This window comes from Xenopus tropicalis, chromosome 7 (assembly GCF_000004195.4).
Source record: "Xenopus tropicalis strain Nigerian chromosome 7, UCB_Xtro_10.0, whole genome shotgun sequence".
NCBI lineage: Eukaryota > Metazoa > Chordata > Amphibia > Anura > Pipidae > Xenopus > Xenopus tropicalis.
Genome location: NC_030683.2, coordinates 41,460,895 through 41,488,745, shown reverse-complemented (window position 1 = coordinate 41,488,745; position 27,851 = coordinate 41,460,895). Strand labels below are relative to the sequence as shown.

At 37.5% G+C, this 27,851-nt stretch overlaps 1 protein-coding gene across 1 annotated transcript in view; it reads left to right on the top strand.

Annotated features, from left to right (window-relative positions):
* The window catches only part of ppa2 (pyrophosphatase (inorganic) 2), a 44,830-nt gene that overhangs the window by 13,722 nt on the left and 3,257 nt on the right, over positions 1 to 27,851 (top strand). Inside the window, 9 exon segments of the mRNA NM_001011461.1 lie at positions 1,065 to 1,129; positions 10,555 to 10,608; positions 11,796 to 11,915; positions 18,419 to 18,505; positions 19,079 to 19,205; positions 23,588 to 23,715; positions 24,774 to 24,859; positions 25,394 to 25,463; positions 26,194 to 26,233. Of these exon segments, the coding sequence (NP_001011461.1) occupies positions 1,065 to 1,129; positions 10,555 to 10,608; positions 11,796 to 11,915; positions 18,419 to 18,505; positions 19,079 to 19,205; positions 23,588 to 23,715; positions 24,774 to 24,859; positions 25,394 to 25,463; positions 26,194 to 26,233 (777 nt within the window).

Sequence of the window (27,851 nt, the reverse complement as noted above, 5' to 3'; positions counted from 1 at the left end):
GAGGTATGCGTCAGTGAGCTGATGTCCCCAATCCGATGGGAAAATTAAGCCTGTCCAATCAACATATGGCTGATATTCGGCCAGATATTGGTCTGGTAGGCCTGTCACAAGGCCGCATACACAGGCAGATAAGCTGATGGACCCTTTGATGGCCACCTTTAAATGTCTGTAGAAAAGTGATCGCCAACCAGTGGCTCGGGGGCAACATGTTGCTCACCAACCCCTTTTATGTTGCTCTCTCAGTGCCCCCAAACCAGGTAGTGATTTTTGAATTCCTGACTTGGTGGAAAGTTTTGGTTGAATAAAAACAAGATTTACTACCAAATAAAGCCCCCTGTAAGCTGATAGTGTGCATAGAGGCTGCCTAATAGCCAATCTTAGCCCTTATTTGGCACCTCCATGAACTTTTATTATGCTTGTGTTGCTCCCCAAGTCTTTTTACATTTAACTGTTGCTCACGAGTAAGAAAGGTTGGGGACCTCTGTTGTAGAACAAGTAGCTTTGTGTTATTTGGCCATCCAGTGCGTAAAAAAAAAACCCATGAAAACCTCATGTTTTTTTATTACTTAAATACCATGAATAGCTCCCCAAAAAATATGAAAAACTTGAATACCTCAAAGTAAAAGGACGCAAAAATATTGCCTTGGACAAACCGCTTATAGATGGCGTATTTTTACATTCGCTTTTTTTCACTGTTTTGAAACAAAAAAAATTTCACGAAGAAAGCTAAAAATATAAAACAAAAAGATAAGGAATAAATAAACCACAAAGTCTTCATTTTTTCTCCATTTCCCAGTCAGTGACCTAGACACAATTAGCATCTTATTTGGAGGGCAGAATTAAGTCAAATGAATATAAAGCGAAAAGGTTCATGTATAATTCGCTAAAAGAGCATTTCCTCTTTAAGCCCAATGTAATTCTTTTTCTTGTATTCCCATTTCCCTTTTTCTGCTATGAATACAAATCAGAACATGTCAATACTATATAAATAAAACATAATAAAACAATCTCTGAGCTGAGAGAATGAGTAAGGAGGAAATATTTACTTTTTTTTCCTTTTCTAGAGAACTGCAAGGGCCAGTATATATCACCATTTCATGATATCCCCTTGTTTGCAGATGAAGCAAAGGTAAGTGTTTGTATATTAAAGTGTATGCATTTAGAAATGAGCCACTCTGTATTCCAGAGAGAATTGGGCAGCAGCATTAGTGTTCCATTTGCAGCCTGAACCCTGTTCTTGTCCAGCGGCAGCCAATAGTATCGCTTGGTTTTCTGGAACAAGCAGAGCAATTCAAAATTCTAATTTAATAAGCCAGAACCCAAAGGTTAAATAAACCTATGTACAATATATCTTGTCATGAAATATGTTCTTGCCAGTGTATTTTGCAGTTAACTAAGTTTCAAAATGGCATCTAATTATCTAAATAGCAGTTGAAAGACCTGCTGTAATACACCTCATTTGCTGTATATAACCCCATCTGCATGTATTGGCAATGTGCTGTTTGTTCAATGTTTTCAATTTACTCTGTAAAGAAACTCTCCAGAGAATTAACTTGTTCTTTTGCTGTAGATTCTTCTTTTCAGTTTAGTCTGCAACATTCTAGTTTCACAAACTTTTGCTTTTTAAAAGATGTCCCTTTGTAGTCACAGATTATCATGAAGCCGTGTTGACTGCTATTCCATGACATTATTTTGCATCTTCCCAGGGTTATATGTGCCACTAAGAGCTGTTTACAGTGCCACTGGTGCATCGCATAAAATAATTTATGGACAGTAATCCAGCTGTGCCGATCTTTATTCAACTTTGCTTTAGAGTTATGTATCCCCCACTGAGATGTTTACCTCTTTATCTGTCTAGAGACAGTCATTAGTTTGAAACAAATAGCATAAATATTGGCTGCAAAATGCAGTAAATAACCCTTTTACCATTCTCTGCTTACCCCTTCACTGTGATTTTTCTATACCTTCAATTTTGAGAGTATTAAAGTTTGAGGCTATTCTCTTGTACATGCTTTGCATCTATACCTCCATTTTTATACAAATTAAACAGCGTTTTAAACAATTTTCACTCTAAACTGTGTTTATAATAACATTGAATATCATTAGGTAAAAATCACTACTGCCAGAAATAGAAGTCAAAATATTGTGCATCTCCTTGGGATTGCTTAAAGTTAAGGTGACCATACACTATACTGACCTTAACAAATGAGCAAATCTTTCCACCTATATGCCCAGCTAAGGTGGGTGATATCAGAGTAATCTGATCGTTTCGCCAGATGTTTGAGTTACAATGACAGGAATAGGACCTGTCGGACTGAGGACCGCATCAATGAACTGATGCGGTCCCCAATCCAACGGGAAAATCAAACCTGCCTGATCGACATTTGGTCAGTTTTCGGCCAGATATCAGTCAGGTAGGCCTGTCAATGGCCCGATACATGGGCAGATAAGCTTCCAAATCGGTCTGAAGGACCCGAATAGGCAGCTTAAATCTGCCCATGCATGGCTGTCCCACAATTATCAGTCAAAATTGTGTGATAAAGTTTTTCACCTTATAGAGAGTGATACTTTAAGACAATTTGCAATTGGTCTTCATTTCTTATAATTTGCGAGTTTTGAACTATTTAACCTTTTGTTCAGCAGCTCTCCATTTTGGAATGTTAACAGCTATCTGGTTGCTAGGGTGAAAACTAACAACCATGCAATGGTTTGGAGGAGAGACTGGTATATGAGTTGAAAAGTTCCTAAGGCTAATGCCACACCGAAAGCCGAAAACACTTGCCGAAAATATGCGCCATACGCTCTTACCTGTGCCTACCCCCAAATGAATGGAATACGCTCGGGTGCAGGCACATGTAGCCGATATACGTAAAACGCATAAAAACATCACTGGTGATGTTGCTCATAGCAACCAATCAACAATTTGATTTGAATGGTTACCTACAAGTTAGAAGACAAAAGCAAAGATTTGATTGATTGCTGTGGTCATCATCACTGGTGATGTTGACTTGCCCCTGTGTAATAGTTTGGTGGTGATTTAACAATGGTTGCGGTTGATTTTTTTCTTGATTCAAATTTTTTTTTTTTTGCACAAAACTCAAATTCGAGTTATGATTTGAAAACTGGAATGTCTGGTATTTATCAAGTGCAAAAAACCCCAAAAACTCAGCTTGCAAGTTTCTATAGAAGTCAATGGAAGTTGTCAGAGGCAAAGTCAAAACATATTCTAATTCGAGTTCGAGTTTTTAGAGCTTGTGAACTCAAAAAATTCTAGATATTTGGGTTTTTTAAACCTTAATAAATAAGTGATCATTTGATATGTGAGTTTATTTGATTTGGAAAACCAAACTCAAATTTATAATAATATAATAATTCAATATGTGTGAGGTTAGTACATTTGCTCCAGTGGCCTTTAGAGCCATCCTTAGTCAACCAAGAAATGTAGAAAGGAAGACCATGAATTCAAAATCACTTATTAGAAAGTGAAATGGCTAACTAGGAAATCTAATATGTAAAACCAACTATAGTAGTGCAGTATTCTAAAAACATCTGCATAACCTAACCGCATATCTAAGCAGGTCATTTTGTTGTCCAAACAGTTGCTATTGATTCTGGAACAGCTATAAATCAAGTTAGGATGTAAACTGTTTATTCTGATAAGGAAATTTGAACTTTGCTCTGCCAAGCTGATTGACTCAAGACTAGAGTGAGCCGGCTTCTCTAGAGCTATTGGGCACTACAAACCTGGATAAGGTCTTTGTGATTCAGCAATATAATCCTCTCCCTAATGACCAATTTCAGCGTAATTCAACAAATCTATCTCACATCTAGCAATTTTTCAGCTGACTTGATCAGAAAATAGATTGAGCCGGTTTGAAAACCTGAAATTTGCCTATTGTCCAGTGATAGTTTTCCTAGTTTGAACTATATGATATTGCTTTAAATGGTCATTTTTGCTGATGGACAAACCATACTTTAAGGGCTGTTGCATACGCGGCGCCGAGGCAACTCCAGGGATCGCGGCTCCACATATACCATCCCACCGGCAATTTACATTCAAGCCGGTGGGATGGCTTGAATGTCGCGGGCGAATAATCTCCCCGTGTGCCAGAGCCCTAAACGATTGTTTCAGGAGAAGCTTGATCCTGCAATAACTAAAAGATCTTTTAAAAATCTTAACGTGTATGGCCAGCCTGATATCTTTGTACTTTGAAAATTTGGGGAAATTAGAGCTGATTTGTATTTTCTCCTCTTTACATCCAAATATTTAAGGTACTGTATTCTGTATAAAAAAAAAACAAACTAAACTAAACATGGGCAGTGTTATAAAGTAAGGTACAGTTAAATAAGGGTGCAAGATAAAAAGTTGAGGAACCCCAAACCTTGACCTAAGAGGCGCAGAAGTATCAAATGTGTTGGACATAATCAAATGTTTTATGTTGAGTATCTACAAAGCACATATACACAAGTGGACAGTGGTATTCATGTAGTGGCTGTAAATATCTTCTGCAGTTTATAAGTTCAGGTCTGTCGACAAGTGACAGAGGTGTATTAATACAACATTTCAGCAATATAACAATATATTATTATTAACATTTATTTATAAAGCGCCAACATATTCTGCAGCGCTGTACAATAAGTGGGTTTCATAGATTGGACATACATATAAAGAAACCAATAATCTGTACAAGAGGTGAAGAGGGCCCTGCCCAAAAGAGCTTACAATCTGCAAGGAGAAAGGGTTGAGACACAAGGTGTGGGAATGGGCATGACAGAGTTGTGAGAGGTGTGGCACAGGGTATTGCTTTAAGCAGCACACTGAGGTTATGTTAAACTAAAGGCTGGAAGAGACGCGAGTTAGAAGCTCTGGGTTGAGATCAGGAGAGGAAAGATAGATCTGAGTATCATCAGCATAGAGGTGGTACTGAATAATTGATTAATTTGCCAAGTGAGGAAGTATAGAGAGAAAATAGTAAAAGGCCCAAGACACAGCCAATATATAGTTACAAATTAAGGATTTTTAATGCTCCTGCAAATACTTCTTATTGTTTAGTCTTTCACACCTTCACATGTTCTAATCAGGCCCAACATGTTATTTATGACAATGTTCCTCTTGTTCAGGCTCAGGGCAGGCTTATATGACTTAGTCATAGTCTTAAACCCAAATGAGGTTCTTTTGTAATGAAAAAAGTAAAAGTGATCCATTTTAAATTGGAGCAGGAATGCTTGTCTAGGGTCCTCTAAGATATTTCAGGTGTATGTTTATTTTTGCAAAAGGAGTAATTGGAGGCCCCAACCTGGACAATTGAAAGAACAAGCTTCTGCATATGTATCTATATGTATAGTATGTATATAAGTTATCTAGTTATGATCAGACCTGTACATGGGAATGCTGTTGTGTGTGCCCGTGGCTTGGTGTGCTCTTACTTTTGCTAGTACATTTACTGCACCTTTATTTTATTAGTATGAAAACATATTTACAACAACCATGGACATCAGACCCACTCTCTTTAGTGCTCACACAATAAGAGGATTATGGCAAAAGATTGGGACGGTAAAGCAAACAGCCAGAGCTCTGTGGGAAGACCAAAGCAGTTAATTGCCTGGAAAACAAGAACAAAAAAAAAGTGGACACAGCCGATAGCACTGAGTATTTCCAAGCTTTATTCTGCCTGCCACTGCCAGCTGGTGAGAGCACTACGGCCATCAAAGCGTCATATGTGCCATTGTGCCTACAAGAGAGGGGAGATAATTATACATTAATTTCTGAATACTTCATTTTGAGTAATCTAAAGAAGATATATAAAAGTTTATTTAATTACTGGGTTAAAGCGGTGTTCCTCCTTATATTTTTGTGTAGTTGAAACTTTTGAAATTAAGTCCATATTTTTCAAGCTGTCACACACACTGATCACACGCTGGTCTCCCAAATGTAATTTGACTGTCAATCTTTAGTAGACAGCGGGAGTGTGTAAGGACAGAAAGTGCTTGTGGTGTTCCAAGATAAGGACATGAATGACATCCCTGGCTCTTGAAGGACTTGGCTGTCCTGTCCTTACAGCAGGCAGAGTCATGTCCAGATGCAGAAAGGTGGCCTGGGAATATGATTGGCAGCAGCACCTTTCCCTGTTGTATAGAAGACTTTTAATCATGTTGGATCAAATGAAAACAAGGCTGAGCTTAATGATTGGGGGAACCAGCGGGAATCCAGTAATAAATCTATATCCTAGCAAGAACGCCTCGGCTGTTGCTTTTGTATTCTGTTTAGCTTTCTCTGCATGGAGCTAATGAAAGGGCAGCAAATTACCTTGTGCTCTATAAACTGCATGCATGTATACCTAGTAAACTCTTGCTTGTTCTCAAAAGTCACAGTTAAGTAGGTAACTTGCTTTTTAATGTTTAAAGCAGGGATGTCAAACTCAATCACATAAGGGGGACGAAATCTAAAACACAGGTCGCGGGGCAAATTTTTTTATTAAGATACTTAGGGGCACATTTATCAAAGTACGATTGCTTCTAAATACAATACTGATTTATAGAACTGCGTATTTTCTGGAGGGTTTTTGTTTTTTTTCGTTAATTTGCACAACTTTTTCGTACTTTGCGACAAATTTTATACGACAAAATTGTACTAGTTGCAACGAGTACGAAAGTTTCGGATTCATTCAAGCTTCGGTATCGTGACTTTCCTTGGGCCAGATTGGAGCTGCAGAGTGCCATTGGGTCCTATGGGAGGCTTCCAAAAACATGCACTGAAGGTTCAAAGTCAGAAAGGTTTCCCCGCCGTTTCCGATCGTTAGGATACAAAAATTTTGTGACTTTCAGATCGCCAATACGATATTATCATGACTATTACGATTTTTTTCGTAAGCATTTTCGTGACATTTCTGATCAGCAGAAATTATTGTATCTAATCCGAATTTTACCCATTTCGGGATTCGAACTCGTACTTTGATGAATCTGCACCTTAGTTTTAGTTACTATGTAGTAACTATGTGAGGAAAATGGAAATTGATCACTCTGGAAGGTCTGACACACTCACCAAGGGCCACATAAAGCAGCCACACGGGACGGATTGGGCCCGCGGGCCTTTTGTTTGACATATGTGGCGTAAAGGAATATCATCATCCTAAAATGTGTTTTAATAAAATAAATATTTTTAGACAATGAATCCTGAGTAATATTGAAACAATTCTGCTGTAATTTGAACAATGGGTTTCTAACAACTGGTCTCAGTGTTCTGGAATCTCAGCCAGAAAGAAAGACACCCACTTGATTACACTTCTCTGTTACTATAAAAGTCACTAAAATAAAGGCCAACTAAAGCCTGAATCAGCATTAGTTTCAACTTTCAATTTTTCTTAAATATGACCTTTTGTCTCCCCTTGACTACGTTATACTCTACACTCTTCTTGCTCTTTGCCCTTCTGTGTCCCCATCCTTGCCTCTCCCCACAATCCCACATTAAACAGAGCTTCATTTCATTACCAGCTTTGCTACTGGAGTCAAGTTGCTGCTGTTCCTGGCATCTTACAACTCTGATTTCTGATCAGACATGTAAAATGCTCAAAGGGCAGCTCTCTCTCTTCTGCAAAATAAAAAGTCACATTCAATAGGCACATTCAGTAGAACCATTCTCACATCCCAGTCCCAAAAGCCTTATGATCTATTATGCACATATGTTTTGAAATAATCAATCGAACCTTCCAACAGAGCTTTCTACAATACAGTGTTCCTAGTAGCTGCTGGCCTGTGATCTGTCTCTTACCCCTATGACCTGGATGTTAGCGGCAGTCATTGCTAACTGCTCTCAGTTCACTGTTGATGAAAATGATAAAACCCACAATAGAATGAAATGTTATGTGATAAAAAAGAACTTCTTCCATAGCTTTGGGTCCAGATTAACTTGCTATTATAAACCTTAAATTCTTGTAAAATGTAGGTGTCCAGGGTATCCCCTACAATTCCCAGGTTCCTGTCCTGTATTCTGAGAAGTTGTATTTCTGTAAATGCCAGCGAGTTCCACTTTCTGAGCTAGAAATGTGCATATTACAAGCTACATTGTGCTTTTAAATGCAGAAAAAGGATTTGTCTAGTTTCAGAGCTTACTTTTGAGCAAAACGTGTATTTGATCGTCTTGCGACTGATCCATTTCTTGGTCTTCCATTTGACCTCTTAACATGCCTTCATATTTAAGCTCCACATGGGAAAACAGCTTTCTCAGATGTGGCCTTTGCTATTTTAAGTCTGTTTTTTCCCAGTTAGAGTGGTAGATTGCAGCATAAAATTACTTAATGCGTTTAGATTTAAATCCCTTTCTGCTCACTGCTTCTCTGCCAGCTTCCGATGGGATTAGAGAGATGTGTTCTTCTTTAGATTAGTATATAGCACTGAAATAAGACTAAACCCATGCACTGCTGTTCAGGGCTGACCCTGTCTAACCGGACCTGCTCTAAAAGAAAGGAATTATATTTAGCTTTTTTGCTCCTATGGTTTCAGCATAAAGCGATCGGTAGAAGGCCAATTGTTCATAGTTACACACCTCTGTGCTCGGTAGATTCTTTTACACTTCTAGGCCACGACTTTGTAAAGACTTTACACTGAGCCTGTTTGATGACAGGCTCCAACTTTTGTTCCTTTTTGTTCTGTACATATCCTTAACAATTTACTTACTGTTAAGTATATGTACTTAGAATAAACAATATTATTTTCTCTACTGGCAACAAAGTTTATTTATAGCACTATCTAGTTTTAACTGAAGGGGTCATTTACGACATGCAAGGCAGGGGGCATGTGTAAAACATGGATACGGTTAACAATATTTTGGCATTTGCACCCTTCCCTACATGCTGAATGAATTGCTGTAGGTCTCTGCCCTCCAAAAACACAGTCCTCATCCATGTAAATACAGCGCTATCTGCACATACAGCCTTGGCGTCCCCCCTAACAGTCCCATAACGTGTCATTCAGACTTTTCTTTTAACTGGTGCAGAGTGCAGCACTACCCCTAATGCAAGTGCAAGAGCGCTGAGGGGTGCACTTTTGCAGCCCTTAGTGCTTCTGTACATGTTGCAGGGCCACTAATATCTTACCCTCCCCAATCCTAAGCTTTAGAGTCGCACTAAATAAATGTAAGTATTTTCCCTGATTTGCTGAAAAGACAAATGCAGTCAACAGAACACTGTCATTGCAAATATATCATTGTTTTATGTAACAGGGATAATTTAGAAATGACAGAAACATGATTTTTTTTAAATTTAAATTAATTATTTTGGCAAGATATATCTATTTTATAGTAATATTGCTACTATTAAAAAAAAAACTGAATTGTTTTACCATTAAGCAAAAGGTTCAGTTTTATTATTACTAATTAAATGAAAACTGGCCCATAAAATGTTCTTAAATAGGACTGTGGAAATTGGCTTTCCTGTATTTCCCAGCTTTCTGCACCATAGGTTTCTGTATAACAAATGCCATAAAGTCCTGTCCTAGTGCAGGCAAACCATACAGTGTGTTGGTTCACGTCAGTTCAAGGCACAGTTAGGTGCATACAATCACACATCTTATGGCAGTTGTTTTTGGACTTGTTTGCTTCATGCTCAACTTCCCCCCCCCATCCCTTTATTGTACAAACTTTTGACTAGGTCCCCTACAATAAAAGAAAGTTACAGATATATGTAATAGGGATGCACCAAACCCACTTTTTTGGGTTCGGCCGAACCCCCGAACCCATCCTGACGCATTCTGCGAATCCAGAAAAATTAGAATATGCGAATTAGGATTGGGAAGTGTTAAAATTTTCCCCCTAAAATTTAACCCTTTTTGTATGCTAATTAGCATAGCGGCCGAAACCGAATCCATCAAAAAAAGGCTGGATTCGGCCCGAATCCCGAACCAAATCTGGGATTCGGTGCATCCATAATTCCATGAAAATGTAGAACAGTGGGTAAGGGGTACATTCAAACTCCTTGCCCATTGCTTTAAGGAAATAGCCAAACTGCTGTGCCACACTTCCACCTACTCCCAAAATGACCTCCAGTTGGTGATATTTAAAAAATTAGTTTCTCACGGTTCACAGGTCCTGTGTGCTGAAGAATACCATATCATTGCAGCCAACAGGAATCGCCGCAGGTAAAACATGCCAATCATGCACAATTTTGTGGCATTATGCAATTGAAGTGTTTGGCATTCAGTGATTCCCATTGGTGGTAATGAAAAGGTATTTGCAGGTGCTTTATCACCCACAGGGAATTGCTATTTTGATTAGGCACAAAGTGTCCCATGTGTCATTGCCCTTAAGAAACAAATCCAAACAGCGTTCATTTTAAAAGGTGCACCCGTGCAGGTCTATGGCTTTGCATAGATTTGCTGCATTTTGCCACTGTGTTTCTTGTATTTATTAGTTCAGTTCCTTCCCATCATTCTTTCTGCATTGGTTTCCTGACTTTAAATGCTGTTCATGCAATTCCACTTTCCAAATGACTGCTACCCCCCCATACACTGATATGGCCTCATTAAAAAATGTTTTTGTATTTTTTCCCCCCCTTTCTATAGGGTATATTCAACATGGTAGTAGAAGTACCCCGGTGGACCAATGCCAAAATGGAGGTTTGTATAATGCAGCCAAATTGGTTTATTTAAAATTTTAGATGTGAATATTATACTATGATAAGCATTAACAAATGTACTTGGTGGGAGCAGATCTAATAGAAAAAGAGAACAGGCCTGTTCCATGATCTGAATTGGTAAGATGTCCTTGACTGTATTATCATAGACGCCTTGAAGCACCCAAAAGATTGGCTCTAGTATTGTGCTACTGTACTGTTAGTACTTGTTAGCCAGTATATGCACTGAATAAAGGCTGCTTCTGTATAGTACTGTATCCCACTGCATTAAACTTGCAGCTTAATCATATGGTAGTTATATATATATATATATATATATATATATATATATATATATATATATATATATATATATATATATATATATATATATATATATATATATATATATATATATATATATATATGGCCTTTACTCACGTTAACTGCTTGTGAATCATGCTGAACTTGAGTTTTTAGTGTACATTATTGTAGTAATATGGATCTCAGAAATTATTTATGGGACCCAACCGTAAAATCCTGTTGTGTTTTTTTTGTATCGGCTATAAGCCATTGATGGGAAGTTTACTTCCCTGTGGTGGTGTATTGATTTAACACAATGTGTTTATAATGAATTGCTCCGGCGGTATTCAAACAATTAATAGTATATATCACTATCCAGCCCTGTTTTTAATGATTATTGTTAAGAAATGTTACATAATAACAGGATTATCTTGCTTATCTGCTGGTAAAAAGGGCAGAGGCAGCTCTTTGCTTTAAAGGAAAAGTACAGGGGTACTTGAATAACATTACATGTAGGTGAAGGTATCTTAGAAATAAACCATAGCATGAAATTAAGATATACAGGTGAAGGAATATATAGATTTCTCCCTTATTGCACTATGACAGTTAATGTAAGGGATTGGGATTATAGTAGTGCTGCACTCAGCACCAGATAATAAGTAATTGGGAAGGGCCCATATTCTGATCTGAGTGTGACAGCACTTAACAGGTACAGGGGTAAACAGAGTGCTGAATCTGAACTATGATACATTGTACCCAGGAACATAAAGGAAAGCTATTTAGATTTTAAGTTGCTCCATAACAACAGTTGTTTCAGGGTTGCTGCTGTTTTCATTGTTTCCGGAAGAAAAGCTATATTCTAAAATGTACAATTATTTGTATCTACAGATCGCCACAAAGGACCCTCTGAATCCAATCAAGCAAGATGTGAAGAAAGGCAAGCTCCGTTATGTTGCAAACGTATTCCCTCATAAAGGTTATATCTGGAACTATGGGGCCTTGCCACAGGTACTGGGATCACTTTCTGCTCACAACTTGTCTAACAGGCACAAGTGTGTATAATTCTGTGTTTACAGGACTCTTTATTATACATTTCAACTGACGGTTGTTTCATTACAGAATGCGCATGTTTGCCACTGCACCACCCTATAATTTTCTTGTACTTGCTGGGGCACTATTTATATATTTTTCCCTAGCATGTTAGAAGAAATAAGATTGATTTGGCGTATGGTTCATTTGCACAGTATGGTTCCCAGAATCAACCATATAATCATGCACATTGCGTTTTCCTTGGTTTATTTTCAACTTTCCATTCTATTTCAGATTCTAATTAAAGTCTGGTAGCTCAAAGAGTTACGGGGCCTCGGCCCACCTTACAATTGGATAATTTACTTTGCCATCTTGCAGGGTTGTTATTACACCACCTTTTGTACAGGTCACTTGTCTAGCTCGGGTCTGTAATCTGTGCTAGTTAATAAAATGTGACTTTAGGTCATAAATTGTAGCTGTGTACACTGAGGAAAGTACAGAGCTGTTTTATTGCTGTTCTGGTTGCTTACAGTAAACCTAGTTTTTGTAGATTATTTAAAAGGAAAAAATATATAGATAAATGTTTTGCTAAATAAGAAAAACCCCAATGTGACATTTACAGATGATGTCAGTCATTTGCTGGACATTTTTTTTTATCTTATAGGACATGTAAACCCCCCACACAAAAATGTAATCAGTGAACAGCCTCTTTGAAATCTTTCAATACCTGCCACACTGGTTAATAGTAAAGCTGCAACATCTCCTTAATCTCTTAGATTTCCTTCTCCTCCTGTAATCCACTCCCCCCCCCCTCGGGAATTTGCTTTGACTTCTGGGCATGCTCAGTTGTTCTAAGATCAGATTACTAAACACGCCCCCCAGTCTAGCAACCAGTGAAGAGATGGCATTGCTGGTTCCCATAGAAACTCAGCTCTAGCTGTCTGCTTCAGTTTTTTTCTCCTAACCTCCTCTCCTGAGCTCAGCTCAAACAAAGCAGAACTTTTATCAGACAGTTGTGCCTGTTTGAGCCTGTATTCTTGATTAAATGTATGCTGAATAAGGGTCTGTGTGTGTGTGTATGCTGCTTGCAGATTTAAATGTATCTGATTATGTAGCAGTGGAAAAATGGCCACCGGGTCAATGCTGCTATTTGCTTTAGGAAAATGTGATGGTGCTGGCAAGCGGAGGGGATATATGCAGTACAAATGATGCCATTTGAGTGGGGGAGACGTGCCCAGCTGATATACATTGTAGGCAAGTGTCGGCTTTACATGTCGGCTTTACATGTCCTTTAATTCCAATAGAACTTGGATTCTGTTCTGTATCCAGTAGCTTTATAAAGCACATTCTTGCTCAATTTCCTGCAAGTTCTGGCATATCTAGTACCGGCACAGAAGCACTACAGCTGTTTGAAGTAGCTGATGACAATACACACATATCCTTTGTAAAGAAGTAGGGCTCCTAATGCTTGTGCCAAGAAAGAAATTAATTGGACGAGTGAAAGGGCACACCGCACAGACAGAAAAGCTCCCATGTAACAGCTTTTCTTTTCCTGTAGTAAAGAAGATTTTGAAAGCTGATTTTTAGCTGCCATTTAATTCAGCCAACAATGTAAAAGGTGGCAGGACTCCAATACCGTATACATTGTGCAAAATGTGGATATTGCACATTAGATAAGCAGTCTCAGTCACCACCAACCTATTCTCAAGATTTGATTTAAAATGATCTTGCTTTATCTAACTCTTTCCAGCTTTCAAATGGGGGTTACTGACCCCAGCAGCCAAAAAACTATTGCTCTGTAATATAAAGAGAGAATTGTTTATAATGTAGAGAGACAAGAAATGCTAGTCTAGGAGGCCACTAAAAGCTGAGCATTCTGTTAGCTACGTGAAGGGGCACACAAAGCACGATTGTGTACGATTAAAAAAAATTTGTATTTTTTCTAATTTATAGAACCTTGCGTATTTTCCACAATATTTTCGTTAATTTCCTCGACTTTTTCCTGCTTTGTGTCAATTTGTGCTACAAAGTCATGTTTTGTTGCAATGACTATGAAAGTTTCGTAGCCGTTTACAGTCTTTGGATACGAAAGTTTTGTAACTTTTCGTACAACCACAATGCAAACACAGATCCAAAAATATCGCATTTACTCTGAATTTTTGCCATTCGTACTTTTAAAATAGCCAAAATTCGGACTTTGATAAATCTACTCCTTAGAGTATATACAGTAGTACAGGTATGGGACCTGTTACCCAGAAGGACCTGGGGTTTTCCAGATAATGGATCTTTCTGTAATTTGGATCTCCATACCTTAAGTCTGCTAAAAATCATTTAAATATTGAATAAACCCAGTTTTGCATCCAATAAGGATTAATTATATCTTAGTTGGGATCAAGTACAAGGTACTGTTTTATTATTACAGAGAAAAGGGGAATTTTTTTTCAAAAATTAATATTATTCGCTTATAATGGAGTCTATGGGAGATGACCTTTCTGGATAAGGGGTTTTCAGAAAATGGATTCCATACCTGTACTAGCATTATTTTAGTGTTGCGCTTCCAGAAGGATGGTGCAAAACAACCATAATGAGATTAAGTTGGGTTAAAATGGGTGTAATATTTGTGAAAATATAAATATTCTATTTTTGGAGCAATATTTTAAGGTTGTAAATTGAGCCGCCAACCACCATTCCTTTACATTTATGGAATAAAAGCAAGTCATATTCCCTGTATAATGCCAGTTCTATTATTACTGTTAGTAAAGTTATCTGCTAAGATGGAACCCCCATTGTTGCATTGCCAGAATGAAATGAATAGCACTCATCCAGTCACTCTCTTGTAACCTGGCTGAGAGGGGGCAACTTTATACTGTCTGGATAAGCTGGTAGATCATATTGTCCCCTTCTATTAAGGGATAATGTTAACCAATTTTCCCCATGCCAGAAGTAAATGTGACTATAGTTTTTCCGCAGTAAAGACCTGTGTTAACAATACTGTTACATGTGTAACCTCGGCATTCTACCAATTATATTAAATTATCTAATGATGAAATGTATAGCTCACTTCTCAAGTATCCCACCCTCCTGGTAAAAAAGAGCAGGTCCCTGTTGGCACACCAGTATGCTTGGTATACCAGTAACTTCCACCCTGTGGATCAGTCTGTTGATTTCTTCCTGCCTGCCACACTCTTGCCATACAGACTTTTCCTCCACCAAGAAATCCAATTATTCTGTAACTCACGTTCTGTGTTCCCTGCCTTGCAATCAGGGAAAATGATGTATTTGCATTGAAAAAGACAATCGCCTTCTTTAGGACCAAGGCCTTTCTGCCAGGCACTATTGCGTAGCCATTAGCTTACGACCCCATGACCCCTGTCTAGAGGAGTTTTGTGTAAACTAAAGGAAAGACTCCTTATTCGATTGTAGAAGAAAGTTGTTATCATTTGTAAAGTTGAGGCAGAAAAGTAAACTCTCTGTAGAGCACAAATGTGTTCAGCAAAACATCTGCAATTAAATTCTATACTCTCTTTACCATTATGGACAATTGCACAAATACATTTTACAGGTATGGAACCTGTTTATTTAAAATCCTTAGGACTTAGGGTTTTCCAATAAGGGGTCTTTTCTTAATTTGGACCTATACCTGCAAGTCTTCAAGTACAAGGTATTGCTTTATTATTACAGAGAAAGGAAATCATTTTTAAAAGTGTAAATTATTTGATTAAAATAGTGTCTGTGGGAGATGGGCTTCCTGTAATTCCGAGTTTTACAGATAATGGATCCCATACCTGTACGAACTTTAGAAACCGTACAGATCACATAATAAAAGACATGCAAATCCAATGCAGAGGTTAATGACAAGACTAGGTTGGGTTATATATGATATTTGTCTCTTTGATACTTTGCTCTGGGAAATCTTTTTATTTATTTGTATGTACAGGTATAGGACCCATTATCCAGAATGCTTGGGACCAAGGGTATTCCGGATAAGGGGTCTTTCCGTAATTTGGATCTCAATACCTTACGCCTACTAAAAAATCAATAAAACATTATTTAAACCCAATAGGATTGTTTTGCATCCAATAAGGATTAATTATATCTTAGTTGGAATCAATTCCAAGGTTCTGTTTTATTTCTACATAGATAAAGGAGATCAGTTTTAAAATTCTGAATTATTTGATTAAAATGGAGTCTATGGGAAACGGGCATTCCGTAATTCGGAGCTTTCTGGATAATGGGTTTCCGGATAAGGGGTCCGATACCTGTATTATTTTTTTTATCTGTTATTGTAATGAACATTATTATTTTTTCACTGCACATCACTGCGTACATAATTTCTGTAGCTCTATATAAATAAAATATATGTAAATGCATTTATAAAGTTTATAGTGGTATAACTACCTCAGGAATAACCTTGTTGTTAATATGGGGAATTTTCAGAATTAAGATGGCCGCATCTGTAAATGAGTGATGTGTTAATTGGGCCTGTATGTAAGGCTAAGGTGCAGGCTGCTCTTCTCCTTCCCCTGTGTCAGACAAACCACCCACTGATGGCACCTTTTCTGCCCACACTCTTTATTCCTTTGCCCCATAGCAACAGATTCTCTCTCTCTTTCTTAGTCAACTTATTTCAATTGCATGTACCCAGTAGGTGAACTGCCCAGCTTCAGCAAATAACTACTGTACTGACAGTTTAAAAGTGCCACAGTACCCATTAATACAAGCGTTCCTTTTGTAAAGGCCTGTCAGGAGATGTGTTTTAGAGAAAGGTCGAGCAATCCAGCATAACTAGTCAAAATCCAGGGTCAGCATCTCTATTACAGAGAGTTGCTTATAAATTGCTTATTCACCCCAATGAGGGGTAATAGCATTACTATGGTGAGTACGTTTGTTTGCCTGAATACTCCGTAGCTTACATTTAGTTATGAGTTATTTTGACAGCATCATATTTATCTGAAGACTCGTTTATTTCCACCTGAATCTCCATCCAAGGCCCATTATGGAACATCTTTAATTTTTAAAGTTAACCCTCTCATAGTAGACTAGTAATAACTGTATTTACTTGTTTGGAATATATTCTTTTCTGTTTCTATCTCTTAACTCTGTATAGATGGTTATAAATATCTGCTATTTTGTTGATGTTTATTGTTTATGATGCTGGAGATTTAATTTGACATGAATTTTCATGTTTGTTTACTGTATTTCCGTGGTTCTACCCAGCATGCCTTGTCTCTATGCCAGCAGTGGCATTGAGCATTCACTAAAAGTAAAGGTGTCACAGGGATGGCAGGTTCTGCCAAGAAGCACAGTGGTTGCACAGTGTTGGCTGTAGAAGGACATTGAATATAGAGTTCCTCTGCACATTAACTATTCAATTTGCAGCTATTATTCCTCATACTGCAAGCCCTTTATACCAAGCAGCATCATATTTTCCTTACCTGTCTTTCTCTTCTCTTGTAACTAGGGTTGCCACCTGGCCAGAATTTGCCCAGCCAGTAAATCGCCATCCAGGATTACAAATTTGTAATGGTCTATATATCCCATCCTTCCCTGACCCTCTCTGCTGCCAATCACCCTATATAACTATGGGACTACCCCTGCTCCTCTTTTAACCCCACCCAGTCTGCCCATTTCCACACCCCTTACATCATCTCCCCACACCAAATGATGTCACGCCCCACCACCACACACACACTTCCATTTCTTCCCCTTTGAAATTCACCTTCAACCTATCCTTGGCTACCACTTTTGCTGGGTTTTTACCTTTACTGATGGCAAATTTAACCCAAGAAAAAAACCCTTAATTCCTATGCTGCAAAGAAGGAACTATGCAGTTTCCTTAATTTTATTTTTACTTCGGATTTGCTGAAATAGGATTTCAGGCTCACCATGTTAGTGTGCATGTCTCCTTGTGGAATAAGCAGCAATTATTGCAATTATAAACTCAATCAGATTCAACTCACATATATATTTTCCTCTTTATAGACTGTAGGGTATGAGGGAAGATATTATTGTGGTACAAAATATTCCTATTTACTTGCCTTTTTTCAGTTTGTTCCTCTATCCACTCATATGGCAACATTTGCACATAAGCAGATCTTTGCCCAAATTAGCCACCCATGTGATCGGTCAAATCAGGCTGACATGATCACTTGGACCCAGAGCCAATAAATGGATAATATAAAAGGCTTATGCAGACCAGTCAAGACAGGACCTAATCGGTGACCCTGTGCAGGTTTGTTAGACACGTTTTTCTAGCATTTGGTTGACTGGATGTCCCCATAGCTGGGCAGAAAAGCTGCTGACTCTCTAAAGTGGGCTATTACAGAGTTGGTCCTACTTTTTGTTTGTGGTTTTTTGGGCAAATGGTATGGCAGCTACAATAGATATATTGCTCTTCTGCATATTGGTTTATTTTTAATGCAGATACAAATGCATGGACTGTAGAAGCTAAATATTTTACATTAATTCTCACTTTCTTTCAGACATGGGAAAATCCATCTCATATTGATGAGAACACAGGCTTTGGTGGTGATAATGACCCAATTGATGTCTGTGACATTGGAAGCAAGGTAAGAAAGATCATTATATGCTGTAACTAACTAATGTCAGTGAAATATAGGAGAAGGTAAACAATTGGTCATATAGCAGTGCAGTCATGATTATATAAGTCTTCTACATAATACTGCATATTTAGACAGAGTGCAGGAAAGGTAAGTGTTATGGAGAGGCCTATTTATCCAAGTTCCAAGTTGTGAATTTTGAATGTTTTTAAAAATGTTAATAAGCTTCAAATTTTACCAAACTTAAATGTGTACTTACTTATTAATCTTGAATAACAAAGGAATGAATAAAAACATGAAAAAAACCTTGACCATAGCATATTCACATTCTACTCAAGATTTTTAATGGTTCTACAAACTTTAAATTTTGCTAGAACGAAATGCCAAATGTTTACATTCAAGTCTTTTGCACTTAATAAATAAAAAATATAATAATAATAAAGTGAAAATTGAGTTTGATTTAGCACAGAAAAAAATCAAATTGTGGTAAAATGTTGAATCAGAACGTTGATAAATCAGTTGCATGGTGTGGTATAGACAGTCATAGATGGATCAGCTCATTTACAGCAGCTTTCATTTTAGGTGTGTGATAGAGGAGATGTTATTAAGGTGAAAATCCTGGGAACTCTGGCATTAATTGATGAGGGAGAAACAGACTGGAAGATCATAGCCATAAATGCTGAAGACCCTGAAGCTTCGCATTACAATGGTGAGTTAAATATTAGTAGGGAGCGACACAGGTATATAGAAGGTGAACATTACTGCACAATCATTAGTAATCATAATTTGCCTAGTGCAACAGCCCCTTTCTGATATTAATGATAATGTCATTATTGTTAATTCATTGTACCCAGTAATTACACCCTGCAGTATAGTCAAGAGTTATAAGGGGTCATTTCCAGTAAGAAGTTCCAAAGCTTAGTGTTGTGAAAGTAACAGTACTACAGATGGTTAGAAATAAAATAAGGCCTTTTCTCTGCCTGCATCTTTAAATGTTGATATTTATTTATTCAAAGTGTTCTAAAATGTTTAAACTGACCCTCTCAACCATTCCTAGATATTTGGCCGCACAAACATTTGAAAAAAGAAAGGATTGCATTCAAAAGCATACTCTTGAAATTGGTTATACCAGATCAATAAAAGAGGGATTTATTTCATAAATATATAAGGATGAGATTCCAGCCTTACGGGTACACTCATACATACATACATACATACATACATACATAATAATTAAAGGAATACTCATAGTAAAACATGATTTTTTTTCAAAATGCATCAGTTAATAGAGCTTCTCCAGCAGAATCCTGCATTGAAATCCATTTTTTTAAATCGTAAACAAATTTTTTTATATTTAATTTTGACATTTTACATGGGGCTAGCCATATTCTTTATTTCCCCGATTGCAACAACCATGTGACCTGTGCTCTGATAAACTTCAGTCGCACTTTACTTCTGAGCTGCAAGTTGGAGTGATATCACCCCCCTCCCAGCAGCCGATCAGCAGAACAATGGGAAGGGAGCAAGACAGCAGCTCCCAGTAGATATCAGAATAGCATTCAATAGTAAGAAATCCAAGTCCAGCTTGGGACTCCTCCAGTTACATGGGAGTAGGAGAAACAATATTACAACAAAAAAACTAAATTTAAATGGCAGAGTGATTTATTTGCTATGTAAAGCATATGGATTTTATACTGATCTGGCTACCTTAAATTCCAGGTCGACCATAGCATTTGTCGATATGTTAAATTATTTATGTTTATGATATAATCTTTAACGTCCTGCATAACTTTAATTTGACATGTGCTTTTTTTATTGATCTGAACACTATATGCATTTCCATTGGACTGACTGACAGGTAAAGATACAGTATAATTGCCAAGACCTGTATAATGGTGCTGAAAATTCATAAAAAAAATTTAGCAGTCATATTCACTCTGTAAACAAAAGCTGACATGACCTCTGCGGATGCGCATTGTAATGCAAAACTGAAAATCTCATTTGTACCAGACAGAGGAAAAGAATAAAGATGAGCAAATGGCAAGTAGAAATGTTTATGCCTATCAGCCAGTGCTTGGAACACCACCTTTGGCAGAAATAACAGCTCCCAAATGCTCCTTTGTATTGTTGATTTTAAATGTTCTTGCCATTTGTGCTTGGGCTGTCCCCACGGGGTTCCAGCATTACAGAAGTCTAGGGGCTGCAAATGTCATGTAAAAACCTTTATCATTTTTGTAAATATGTCATGTTTGATTTTGGAGCTTCTTCTTATCACTGTCTTGCTGAAATGTCCATCCTCTCCTCTCTCTTTAGCTCTCATGTCTTCATTGTGGGACTGTGGGATATTGACTTCTTCTATTTGCAGATATATATATTTTTTTTTTTTTATAACATTGTTCCAACATAGTAAATCCAATACTTGACTGCTACCTAGCATCAAATCATAAAATATCCACCCCTTTCCTTAATGGCTGCCAACATTTTAATTACCGTTTATCATCATTTTTAAATCTCCCCATTGTATGTATGTATATTTTTATTTATAAAGCGCTACTTATGTACGCAGCGCTGTACAGTAGAATACATTAATACAAACAGGGGGTTAATAAGATAATAGATAAATACAAAGTACAACAATAAATACAAGATACAGTTACAGTTGCAATAAGATAAGAGTCAAAGACACAAGAGGATGGAGGTCCCTGCCCCGTAGAGCTTACAATCTATATGGGAGGGTAACTAACAGCTACAAATAGGCAAATATAAGTGCTGTAGGTCACAGTGGGTGACATTACAATATAAGTGCTACATTACAATATAAGTGCTACATTACAATATAAGTGCTACTGCCATTGCTACTGTCCAATAGAAATATTAATTGGTAAGCATATGTATCATGTTCTTACTTTTACCTTGTTTTAGTCCTTTTGTTTCTTAACCAAGGGCCCCCAGATGGACTACAACTGACATTCTGTAACATCTGTTCAAGAGATAAAGCATGGTGAAAGTTGTAGTCCAACATCTGGGAACCAAGAACCAGTAATACCACAAAATTAAAGCTTTTTTTTATATGCATTAAAATTTGATGTGCTGTTACTGTGAAAACAGCAATAGGCCCCTAAAGGGCAGATTTATTAAAATGTGAGTTTAGAGCTTACATAAAATACATAAAAACTCACCCATGTTCTGTTTATTTCTATGGGATTTTTAGAAGTGTATTTATTAAATAGTGAGTTCTAACTTTCACCCATTGACAAATACCCTCCTAAAATTCCCATAGGGATGAATAGAATGTGGGTGAGTTTTTACGTATCAAGCTCTAAACTCACAATTTGGCAGATAAAAAGTGGTCAAATATAGATGGCTCTCTACAGGTATATAGCTTTACTACATTTAGGGGCACATTTACTAATCCATGAACGTCCGAAAAGCATCTGAATGCGTTTTTTTCGTAATGATTGGTACTTTGCGGCTTTTTCGCGAATTGTCACGACTTTTTCGAGCTCTCAATACGAAAGTTGCCACAATTTGCGAAAGTCATAATGGCTATGAAAAAGTTGCGACAATTCACGAAAGTCATAATGGCAATGAAAAAGTTGAGACAATTCACGAAATTTGTAATGGCTATGAAAAAGTCGCGAAATTCGCGCAAGTCGTAACAGTTATGAAAAAGTCGCGACAATTTACGGAAAAGTCGTAACGGCGACGAAAAAATCGCAAAAAATACGAAAAACTCGCAAAATGTTCGTTTTCCAATCTGAATTTTTCTCATTCGGATTTGTGGATTAGTAAATCAGCCCCATAAAGTAGGAAATTTGTTGTTAAAAAAAAAAAAAAAAATTTAGGCTGTTTCCAAATAAGTTGGGACAAAATAAAGAGAATATATAAAGAGAATGCAATGATTCACAGACAATGGTTTTGGAAGTATTTCCTAGATTTTCACTACAACACAGTGTTTTTAGTGCAGTGCTGCCTGAGGGCCCAAAGATCACAGCCATTCTGTATTGGCTTTCAGCCTTGTTCCTTGCATACAGAGATTTCTCTGGATTTGGCCTTTTTTGGCAGAGTTTGGATTTGTCCAAGATGTAACCATTGCCTAATTTGGATTCAGATTTGTTTTGGTATTCGGCTGAATCTTTTACTAAGGATTTGGGGTTCGGCTGAACCTAAAAATAGTGGATTAAGTGCATTCATAATATTTACTGTAGATGAAATACCCAAATTATTTGTGATTTTACATTGAGGAACATTATATTTAAACTGTTATTAATATTTGCCCGTTCCTCCCCATCTTTACTTCTGGGAGACCCAGTCTCTATGGGATCTCTGTTGCTTTTTAGCATCACACAAAATTTCCAGTCTTTTGTTGCTCCTGTCCCAAATTTTTGGAAACATGTTGTTGGCATCAGTTTCAACAGTTGATGTTGTCTTTATACTGTTTGCAATTAAATATAGGGTTTAAATAATGTGCAGATCGTCCAATTCTCTTTGTATTTTACACAGTATCCTAACTTTTTTTTTTTAAAAACTTGGTTGTATTAGTAGGCACTTGAGCTACAGTCAGTGTTACTTGAAGAAACCAAAACACTGTTTTAAAATTAGCCAGCAGCCATCATGGTGTGGAACCAAAGTGGACAATCTATTGCTGTATAGGGCATAACAAGCTGAAAACTGCTGCAAGGCCATATCTTTAGGTTTGCTTATAATCTGTACCGGGTAACATCCAATCACGTCAGCAGTTCGATAAGAGGTACAATTTGTACAGTGGTTGAGTTTTAGTTTTGCACATCATTTGATATCTTACATGGGTTTTTCTGACTAAAACATAATTACTGAAACATCTCTGAAGTTCTTTTTATTTTTACTAAATGACTTTCTCCAGCTTTCAACATCATTTCTTTCTCTTCATAAAGAGCTTTTTTCCAATTAAGTTGTTTCCTTGTTTCTGGTTTCAGTCTGTTACTAACCAATCGAACCAACCAATTGGCTCAAAAAAATTGTTAACTTTTCAGTTATAGCTCCTAAATCACACCAAGTGTTCTGGATAATTGGATTATGCTACAAAAAGACTTTATTATGTTCTTCTGTCAGACATAGAAGATGTCAGACGACTGAAACCCAATTATCTGGAGTCCACCGTTGACTGGTTCCGACGGTACAAAGTTCCAGATGGGAAGCCAGAGAACCAGTTTGCCTTTGACGCAGAATTTAAAAATAAGGTAACTGTGATTTAAGATAAAAAGCTCACAATAAACTGAAGTGGAAGGAGCAGCAGAGGGTAAGTTAGGAAATGATAAGATGGCAAGAAATTGCTTGACAGCTCATCAGCAGGCCAGCTTCAGAAAAATATATGTAGCAGCAGTAATATAAAGATAATTAGTTTTATGGAATATAGGGACTTTCATTTCTGATTAGTCTCTTTCTGACAATCTGTAAGGAAAAAATAAGGGCAATGTAAAAGTGTGGGGGAAAGGGAGGCATAAATAGAAGCAATGCCTATACAGCATTTAGTTTTAACATTTTATTACTGTATACCTTTTGTGCAATGACTGTAGAAGCATAATAACCCTATTAAAAAGGGAGAATAAATACTGTGGGCCATATTTACAAGTTGTGGAAATTATTTGACACTTAATAAACAGTGTGAATAAAATGCTGTTGTGTTTATAAAACTTAATAGTAGCCTTTACAGGTGAACTCATGCCATATATCATGATAGTAGGGGTAATTTATGACCCCAGGGACAAAAGTTCAAGAGCACTTAGGGGCACAAGAGTTTGCAGAACACTTGCACCCCTCTCTACACTGCGATCTGCATTTAGTGGCAGATAAAACCTCTGGCACCTTGTGAAGTGTCAACTCACGTGCCATAAGGCAGGCGGTAAGGACAAAGCCTGATGTGAGCTACATGTTTGGCCACTCCTACCTTGCGCCTCAGAATAATGTGCAAGTTGGTGGCGAGAGTGGAGGATGCCTACAAGCTTCCCCCCACCTGCCCCTTTTAGTACAACCTGGTTAGGCCACACTCTATTCTAACCATAGCCTACAGGTCTCGGCAATCTAAAATGGAGCACAGAGGCTAGCGGCTATTTGCACAATGCCCATGCAGTGGGCAGAGTGCAAAAAAAATGGCTGATTTTGGCCTTTTTTGCACACTGCATTGGGGCATTGTGAATGAGCCCTAGTGTGTTTTTTCCAGACTTAACACCTTAATTTTAGGTAATTATTTGATACTACCTCAAGGTTCTGATGGTTTTTGGCTTTTATTATTTTGCAGGATTTTGCCATTAATATAATTAAAAGTACCCATGAGCACTGGAAGTCACTGGTGACTAAAAGAATAGAAGGAGGAGAAATCAATTGGTAGGTTTTTCTTATACAGTAACCAGTGTTGCCATAATTCACAGCAGTATTCTTTACATATCTATTAACCGCATTTATTTTTCACACAATGATAAAATGTATATGGTTTTGTGTATTAGTCTTCTGGTTTTACAGAAGCTGGACCTAATTCAGAAAGCATGACTGTGCATTCCATAGAGATAATGGAAAACCCTTGCTTCTGTCTACAAATGAAAAGAATATTCCTATGAATCCTATCCATAACAGTGCTTTTAATAACTGCTAGCAACGACGGGGTTCTTGGCTCTTTTGCTTGTCTATCTGCCACACCAGATCAGTACAGCTCGTATACTCCAAGCCATGACATTATTGAAAATAGCCCTTTGGTTAATTGTCATTAATAGCCACTGCCCTATTAGTTCCAAGCTGAAATATCTAGCCCTTCTAAGGCCATTTTCTATACACTGTCTGGGCGCATGTACCTTAAAAATATTTGATCCTTTGGATTTGGTACAAGGGAATATCCAAAATATTACTTTATTTTTTCCCTTTCAGCACTAACGTCACGGTACAAGATAGCCCTTTCCTCTCCAAGGCAGAAGAAGTGGAATCCATTGTGAAGGCAGTAAGTTTGGGGAAACGAAGTTAAAGAAATAAACAAGGGGGCTTATTTCTAAACACTGGGCAAATTTGTCATCCATAGCAACCAGTTATTGGCTTTTTCTGCCAACTGCAGGTTTAAGAATGAAAGCAAACGTTTGATTTTGCAATGGGTTACTGCCCAGGTGGAAATCTGCAGTAGTGTTGGCTGCACCAGTTTTCCATAAAACTGCATTAAATATATGGCGAAGACTTCGGTATTTAGCGAATCTAAAAATCGTGAATTTGGTACATATTATGTGTAACCCCTATTTGGCTGTAATAGTCAAATTGTCCTGCTAGAATTGAGCATGGGGTATGGTTTACCTATGGACCAATAACAGAGGTATATGTAAATGCCAAACTAGATACATTAATCCTTGCCTAGTGACAAGGAGAAAAAGGAAAGTTAGGGTTTAAAGCCATAGGGGCACATTAACCCTATGGGTCCCTACATGTATAAAAATTGTCTTTCTGCTGTTGATATAAATTAGTATACATGTACTATAATGCATTTTGCATCAATTTAGTTTTTATAGACTAGTAAGGTAGTACCGAAAAAGGTATTAGATATGATAGATTCCCCCATGCCCTTTATTCTTTCAGTGTACTTGTACCTGTATCCCTGTGCCTCACGAACAAGATAATGTGTAATGGATAATACTAACTTGTACCATTTTATGGAAGATTAACAGCCTGTCAAATATTTATTTCAGGCGCCTCCTTGTGGACCCCCTAGCCCTGTTGCAGAAGATGGTAAGTTTGGAAATCATATTGTATCTTTACCTTTAAAAGCACAATATCCTTACGCTTTAAAATACTGTGCCTTGCTCAGCAGTGCCCCATATTGCTCTTTGGGATATTTCACTTAAGAAAAATCCAACTGTGCCTGTTTTATTGCTGCACTTTTCCCACAGAGACTCTTGTCAGCTAGGACAAATATATTTTGCTGTTTATAGGAAAGGCAAACATCCCAGTGTTCTAATTAGTACTAAAATAAGGCATTTAGCCTTGTGACAGGCTATGTTCCTGAAGTAATTTAAGAGAAAACACAGCTCCTCATTAGAATTTAACAGCTTTAGAGCCGGGCAATGTAATGCTGCTCTCAGGTCTGAGGTTACTAAATAGCGATTCATCTTTTGCATCTGGGCCCTAAGTACGACAATGAGCTGCAGAGTGGGATGTATGTATGTATCTATGTACTGTATGTATGTATGTATGACCTATAAAAATGACATCAGTTAAGGACTTAATGAAAAATTGATTATAACAGAGTTAATTTATTTAAGTCAGCATTTCTGTCCCACTAGATCAGGGGTGTCAAACTCAATTGCACAGGGGGCCAAAATCCAAAACACACTTTACGTTGTGGGCCGAACAGGATAAACATTTATTGAACACACTAAAACTAAACTTTTAAAACTTTGTGCTTTTCAGCAATAACTAATCAAATCATTCAGTTGTCTTTGCTCTAATGTCACCTGGCATTAAAAACATTAATCACTCCGGCAAAACAGTTCATACATTTATAATAGATCAGTTCATAAAGATAAAAAGGGGAAGAAGTTAAATAAAACAAATCTAGGCATTCATTAAATAAAAGGGTTCCTCATAATAGTTCATATGTGTAATATATATATACACCACTGCCAATAGTTATATACTGTAGATCCCTTAATGATATTAGACTCAAATATATTAATAGGGTCTGGGTGAGAGGAGACTACTAGAAAGAAGGTATGATCCTAATACTTTGCTCGTGGGAATAGAGCCCTCAGGGGAGCAACACAATATAAAACTTACTTGAAATAGAAGTGGAAAGAAACACGGGTTCTGTGCCGCTAGCTCACGCCGTTTGTTCGGCGGCGTCACTACTGCATCGCTTCCTGCTTGTACGGATCCCTATTCAGACCACTTCTTCTTGGCGTGTTATTCACAACCAATAATGTATAAAATGATCTCGCGGGCCGGATATAATTACACGCCGGGCCGGATGTGGCCCGCGGGCCTTGAGTTTGGCACATATGCACTAGATATATTAAAAGTGTATTGTTATTTCAATTAGGGATGCACCAAATCCAGGACTTGGTTCAGGATTTCGCCTTTTGCAGCAGGATTTGGGTTTGGCCGATCTGAATTATTAAAATCACTTGACTTTTTGTCACATGAAACACAAAAGTTTAAACTTTTTTTTTACTGTTTACTGTACAGATTCAGTTTGAGATCGAATCGTTCATGCAGGATTTGGAGCTGGGCAAATCCCAAATTAGTGTATTTGTGCATCCCTAATTTCAAGTAGCACATTTTGATCAGGAACAGTGACTTTCCTGACAGACAGACAGAGACATCTAAACCCTTTATACCCCTCCTCACA